Source organism: Ictalurus furcatus, chromosome 26 (assembly GCF_023375685.1).
Source record: "Ictalurus furcatus strain D&B chromosome 26, Billie_1.0, whole genome shotgun sequence".
Taxonomy (NCBI): Eukaryota; Metazoa; Chordata; class Actinopteri; order Siluriformes; family Ictaluridae; genus Ictalurus; species Ictalurus furcatus.
Genome location: NC_071280.1, coordinates 20,226,358 through 20,234,356, shown reverse-complemented (window position 1 = coordinate 20,234,356; position 7,999 = coordinate 20,226,358). Strand labels below are relative to the sequence as shown.

At 43.4% G+C, this 7,999-nt stretch overlaps 1 protein-coding gene across 1 annotated transcript in view; it reads left to right on the top strand.

Moving 5' to 3' along the window:
* Positions 1 to 7,999, top strand: part of LOC128601957 (integrin alpha-M) — a 52,595-nt gene extending 44,596 nt beyond the window's left edge. Inside the window, exon 31 of the mRNA XM_053615430.1 lies at positions 4,886 to 7,999. Within this exon, the coding sequence (XP_053471405.1) occupies positions 4,886 to 5,107 (222 nt within the window). The 3' untranslated portion in view covers positions 5,108 to 7,999. The remainder of the gene's footprint in view (positions 1 to 4,885) is intronic.

The following is a 7,999-nucleotide window of genomic DNA, read 5'->3' as shown; positions in this document are numbered from 1 at the left end:
ACCAGTACACACCAATACACACCATACTCCAGTACACACCAATACACTCCAGTACACACCAGTACACACCAATACACACCATACTCCAGTACACACCAGTACACACCAATAAACTCCAGTACACACCAGTACACACCAATACACACCATACTCCAGTACACACCAATAAACTCCAGTACACACCAGAACACACCAATACACACCATACTCCAGTACACACCAGTACACACCAATAAACTCCAGTACACACCAGTACACACCAATACACACCATACTCCAGTACACACCAATACACACCATACTCCAGTACACACCAATACACACCATACTCCAGTACACACCAGAACACACCAATACACACCATACTCCAGTACACACCAGTACACACCAATACACACCATACTCCAGTACACACCAGTACACACCAATACACACCAATACACACCATACTCCAATACACACCAATAAACTCCAGTACACACCAGAACACACCAATACACACCATACTCCAGTACACACCAGTACACACCAATAAACTCCAGTACACACCAGTACACACCAATACACACCATACTCCAGTACACACCAGTACACACCAATAAACTCCAGTACACACCAGTACACACCAATACACACCATACACCAGTACACACCATACACCAGTACACACCAGTACACACCAATACACACCATACACCAGTACACACCATACACCAGTACACACCAGTACACACCAATAAACTCCAGTACACACCAGAACACACCAATACACACCATACTCCAGTACACACCAGTACACACCAATAAACTCCAGTACACACCAGTACACACCAATACACACCATACTCCAGTACACACCAATACACTCCAGTACACACCAGTACACACCAATACACACCATACTCCAGTACACACCAATAAACTCCAGTACACACCAGTACACACCAATACACACCATACTCCAGTACACACCAGTACACACCAATAAACTCCAGTACACACCAGTACACACCAATACACACCATACACCAGTACACACCATACACCAGTACACACCAGTACACACCAATACACACCATACTCCAGTACACACCAATAAACTCCAGTACACACCAGAACACACCAATACACACCATACTCCAGTACACACCAGTACACACCAATAAACTCCAGTACACACCAGTACACACCAATACACACCATACTCCAGTACACACCAATACACTCCAGTACACACCAGTACACACCAATACACACCATACACCAGTACACACCATACACCAGTACACACCAGTACACACCAATACACACCATACTCCAGTACACACCAATAAACTCCAGTACACACCAGTACACACCAATACACACCATACTCCAGTACACACCAGTACACACCAATACACTCCAGTACACACCAGTACACACCATACTCCAGTACACACCAATACACCAGTACACACCAATACACTCCAGTACACACCAATACACTCCAGTACACACCAGTACACACCAATACACACCATACTCCAGTACACACCAGTACACACCAATACACTCCAGTACACACCAGTGCACACCATACTCCAGTACACACCAATAAACTCCAGTACACACCAGTACACACCAATACACACCATACTCCAGTACACACCAGTACACACCAATACACTCCAGTACACACCAGTACACACCATACTCCAGTACACACCAATAAACTCCAGTACACACCAGTACACTCCAGTACACACCAGTACACACCAGTACACACCATACTCCAGTACACACCAATAAACTCCAGTACACACCAGTACACACCAATACACACCAGTACACACCAATACACACCATACATCAGTACACCCCATACACACCATACACCAGTACACACCAATACACACCAGTACACCAATACACACCATACACCAGTACACACCAGTACACACCAGTACACACCATACTCCAGTACACACCAATAAACTCCAGTACACACCAGTACACTCCAGTACACACCAGTACACACCAGTACACACCATACTCCAGTACACACCAATAAACTCCAGTACACACCAGTACACACCAATACACACCAGTACACACCAATACACACCATACACCAGTACACCCCATACACACCATACACCAGTACACACCAATACACACCAGTACACCAATACACACCATACACCAGTACACACCAGTACACACCAATACACACCATACTCCAGTACACACCAATACACTCCAGTACACACCAGTACACACCAATACACTCCAGTACACACCAGTACACACCAATACACCAGTACACACCAATACACTCCAGTACACACCACACACCAGTACACACCAGTACACACCATACACCAGTACACACCACACACCAGGACTGACCAGTACACACCAATACACTCCAGTACACACCACACACCAATACACACCATACACCAGTACACTCCAATACACTCCAGTACACACCATACACCAGTACACACCAGCATTGACATGGCCTGCTCCCTCAGACCAGGTTCTCACCTGTTCCAGAAGCAGTTTGGCACGTTTCAGAAGTGGTCTGTATGTTGGGATTATCCTAACAGAGATGTGGTCTGAGCAGCCGAGGTGGGGGCGGGGTGCAGCCATGTGAGCACTGCAAATGTTGGTGTAAACCAGGTCTCCAGGTCTAAAGTCTGACTGAATGTTTACTATCAAGCGTGGAAGGATCTTCTGGGTGATTATCGAGACTCTCAGGCTATTGTAATCAATCAAAATAATCCCAGACACTTGTTCCAAACCATAAACAGATTGCTTCAAGTTAATGCTGTTACCACTTTCCCTGTTTCTCAGCAGCTCTGTGATTCTTTTCTTCAGTCTTTTAATTCTAAGATTGATAATGTTTGCAAAGAAATTCCTGTTACACCTGACTGTGCCTCTTCACTCCTTCGTCCATCTGGGTTCGCTGGTGTTTCTTTCACTCATTTCTCACTGCTTGATCTCGAGGCTCTCACAAGGAAGGTATCCAGCATGAAATCTACCACTTGCCTGCTGGATCCAATTCCCACGAACCTATTTAAATCGTGCTTCGATGTTTGGTGCCCTGCTATCCTCAGCATTATAAATGAATCACTGGAGACTGGGGTCGTTCCAGCAGTACTAAAGACTGCTGCTGTTACACCTGTACCAAAGAAAGAAAATGTTGCTGTGGATGATTTTAACAATTTTCATCCCATTTCAAATCTTCCGTTTTTGGCAAAAATACTTGAGCGTGTTGTTGCCTCTCAACTCTGTACTCATCTTACAATTAATAACCTCTTTGAACTCCTTCAGTCAGGTTTTCGTAAATTTCACAGCACTGAAACTGACGTTGGTCAAAGTTACCCATGACTTGTTTATGGCCTCTGATTCTGGAGCTACTTCCATTCTTATTCTTCTTGATCTTAGAGCTGCGTTCGATATTGTGGATCATGGTCTTTTACTTACTGACCTTGAAAGTGTTTTTGGTGTGACTGGGACAGTTTTAAACTGGTTTAAATCCTATTTTACTGACCGTTCCCAGTTTATTTCTATGGGTGGCTACAGGTCTGACACTAGCTCTGTGCTCACTGGTGTTCCTCAGGGTTCAGTTTTAGGCCCTCTACTCTTCAATATTTATCTGTCTCCACTTGGGCATCTGCTGCGATCGCTCGGCCTCACAAGTACACACCAGTACACACCAGCACACATGAGTACACACTAGTACACACCAATACACATGAGTACACATGAGTACACACCAGCACACACGAGTACACACGAGCGCACACCAGTACACACCATTACACATGAGTACACACCAGCACACGAGTGCATACTAGTACACACCATTACACACGAGTACACACCAACACACAAGTACACACGAGCGCACACCAATACACACCAGCACACATGATTACACACCAGTACACACTAGTACACACACCAGTTTACACCAGTACACACCAATACACATTAGTGCACAACAATACACACCAGTACACACAAGTACACACCAGCACTGTGGTATGAACAGTAAACAGTGTGACAGGCTGAAAACACTCACTAGTGGAGATCAGAACATTTATCATTCAATCTCTATCATGTGGTCATTCACCCTGAACTCTCTCTGAAAATTAACCTGTGTCCTCCTGTCTCTCTCTCTTTGTCTCTCTTACTCCATCTCACTCTCTCTCACTCTCTGTCTCTCTCTCTCTTACTCCATCTCACTCTCTGTCTTACTCTCTGTCTCTCTCTCTCTCTGTCTCTCTTACTCCATCTCACTCTCTCTCACTCTCTGTCTCTCTCTCTCTTACTCCATCTCACTCTCTGTCTTACTCTCTGTCTCTCTCTCTCTCTTACTCCATCTCACTCTCTGTCTCACTCTCTGTCTCTCTCTCTTACTCCATCTCACTCTCTGTCTCACTCTCTGTCTCTCTCTCTCTCTGTCTCTCTTACGCCATCTCACTCTCTGTCTTACTCTCTGTCTCTCTCTCTCTCTGTCTCTCTTACTCCATCTCACTCTCTGTCTCACTCTCTGTCTCTCTCTCTCTCTGTCTCTCTTACGCCATCTCACTCTCTGTCTTACTCTCTGTCTCTCTCTCTCTCTGTCTCTCTTACGCCATCTCACTCTCTGTCTTACTCTCTGTCTCTCTCTCTCTCTGTCTCTCTTACTCCATCTCACTCTCTGTCTTACTCTCTGTCTCTCTCTCTCTCTGTCTCTCTTACTCCATCTCACTCTCTGTCTCACTCTCTGTCTCTCTCTCTTACTCCATCTCACTCTCTGTCTCACTCTCTGTCTCTCTCTCTCTCTGTCTCTCTTACGCCATCTCACTCTCTCTGTGTCCTACTGCCTCTCTGTCTGTCTCTCTCTTAGTGTGGTTTCTTTAAGCGTAAACATCCCGAACCTCTTGAAGAAGGGAGTGAGAACAGCTCTGAAAAAGCAGATGAAGTGTGCGGTGCTGAAACAGCTGGAAAGACAGGAGAATCTCCATCCACATTTGAAGAGAAACCGCTCATCGAAGCCGGAGGAAATGATGTGTCAAAAAATGGAGGGAAAGAGAATGGAAATATGGAGAAAGGAGAAAGTGTGGAGTGAAAAGTCTTCACTGATTTAGCTACTGATTGTTAATTAACATGATTCTACTTCGTTCGCTTAGCTTCAGTCCCTTCTGAAAGTATTGGAACAGCAAGACCAATTCTTTTGTTTTTGCTAAACACTGAAGACATTTGGTTTTGAGATCAAAAGATGAATATGAGATGATGGATCAGAATTTCAGTTTTCATTTCCTGATATTTACATATAGATGTGTTAAACAATTTAGAACATGGCACCTTTGCTGGAAGACTACCCAAGTGCTGTGAGCAAAAATATTGGAACATGTGACTGGCAGGTGTTTCTTCTTACCCAGGTGTGCCCTGTTTGATTGTTTAAACAATTAATAGCTCCGATTAATTAATATCTGCTCTTAGTTCGAGCCCTAGGCTTCACCTGTGAAAACTGCATTTGTTGTTAAAAAGGATAAAACAACGTGAAGACCAGAGAGATGTCTATGGGAGAAAAGCAAGCCATTCTGAAGATGAGAAAAGAGAGAAAATTCCTCAGACCCATTGCACAACCATTTGTAATGTCCTGAAAAAGAAAGAAACATTTACAGTTATAGCAGACACCCTTATCCAGAGTTACAGAAGTGCTTTGAAGTTTTGATCAATAAGTATATCTTGATGCTGGTTCACTAGGTCAGGGACTAAGAATAAAAAAAACTCTGCTAGGGAGTTAATATAATAAAATAAAACACACAAATGACACAACAATGTTTTTAAATAAAGTAATAATTTAAGAACTCCACGACATCTAGGAGAAGTTCGTTCCACCACCCAGGTGCCAGGAAAGAGAAGAGTCTTGATCCAGGTCTTCCTTGTACCGTGAGAGGTGGTGGGACCTGTCGAGTTGTGCTAGAGTATCAGAGAGTGTGTGATGCAGTGCAGGGTGTGATAAGTGCGTTAAGGTAAGTGGGTGCTGGTCCGTTTTTGGTTTTGTAAGCAAGTATCAGTGTTTTAAATCTGATGCATTGGCTACATGAAGCCAGTGGAGGGAGCAGAGCAATGTGGTGGTATGGAGAACTTAGGAAGGTTGAAAACAAGTCGAGCAGCTGCATTCTAGATCAGTTGCAGAAGTCGAGTGGCAATCAGAGGCAGACCTGCCAGGAGCGAGTAGCAGTAGTCCAGTCTCGAAAAGACAAGGACTGAACAAGCACCTGAGTGGCCTGTGTGGATAGAAATAGACAAATCTTTCTGACGTTGTAATGGAGAAATCGGCGTGAGTGTGTCAGATTAACAATGCGAGAGGAAAAGGACAGTTGATTGTCCATGGTTACTCCAAGGTTGCTTGCAGTGAAAGAAGGTGAGCTCTGAGTTGTCAGGGAGAAACCACTGGTGTACTAACAACCAGATATGGATCAGGTCAGCCAAGGAAAACAACAACAGTTGATGACAAACATTACCAACAACCTCCACAGGGCAGGGTATCACAACCACCATGTGAAGAAGACTTTGACAGCAGAAATATAGAGTCCATACCACAAGATGTAAACCACTCATCAGCAGTAAGAATCAGAAAACCAGACTGGAATCCGCAAAATAATACAGAGATGATCCACAAAAGTTCTGGAACCAAGATGAACCTCTACCAAAGTGATGGAAAGACCAAAGTGTGGAGAAAGAAACGATCTGCTCATGATCCAGAACATACAAGCTGATCTGTGGAACATGGTGGAGGTAGTGTCATGGCTTGGGCTTGCATGACTGCTTCTGGAACATTCTCACTAATCTTTATTGATGATGAACTCATGATGGAGCAGCAGAATGAATTCAGAACTGTACAGGAACATTCTGTCTCTACAGAGAAATACATCCGAATGAATCAGGAGGAACTTCATCATGCAGCAAGACAACGATCCAAAACACACTTCCACCTCAACACAGGACTTCATCAGGGGAAAAGTGGAAGGTTTTAGACTGGACACGTCAATCACCAGACCTTCACCCAACTGATCAGCATCTCACCTCCTGAAGAGGAGACTGAAGGGAGAAACCCCCCGAAACACACAACTACTGAAAGAAGCTGCAGGAGAAACCTGGAGAAGCTTCACAGAAGAAGAAACCAGCAGTTTGATGTCACTGAGTCGCAGGATTGATGCAGTTATTACAAACAACACATATGGACCAAATATTAAGTCTTATTTACTTTCATTTACACTGTTCCTATACTTTGCAAATGGGGTGGTCTGCCACCAAAGGTGTCATTTTTAACACATCTAGATGTAAATATCAGGAAATGAAAGCTGAAATTCTGTTTTATTCATATTTTGAAGTCTTCAGGGTATAGTGAAAACAATAGAATTGGCCTTGCTGTTCCAGTACTTTTGGAGGGGACTGTATAACACTGTATCTGAAACTCTGATTCATTTATCATTACAGTATATTTACTTTTTTTTTTCTATAAGAGCTTATCAGCAAAATCATCTTATTTTTTATTCACTGCATCAATTAATGAATTGACTGAGACATATTTACCCATCTATTACTCGTATATATTTACTCCCTCCTCAGACACAGTGAATGTCCAGTGGTTATATTTACAATCCCAGAACTATCAGAGATGATGAATGGTTACTGTATCAGGAACTCCAGCACCTGAGAGGAGATCATAATGTGTCTGTGTCAGCTTTTTAGTGCTGGGGTTAGGGTTAGTTAGTAGGCTGGCAGTATTAAAACAAATATTTCTAAAAACTAAAGTCTTTTAAATCTCTGAGTGGTCATATAAAGAGTGGCCACTAGACGGCGCTGGTGAACTATTTTCCTCAGACACAAACTGCTGTAAGATATTGAAGTGTTCTCTGTAATGTTTTAATGAAAGTTTATTCAGTGTGTAATAGATGTGGTGTTGATGTTGATCTGTTATACAGTTAATACACAGACACAGGGAGAA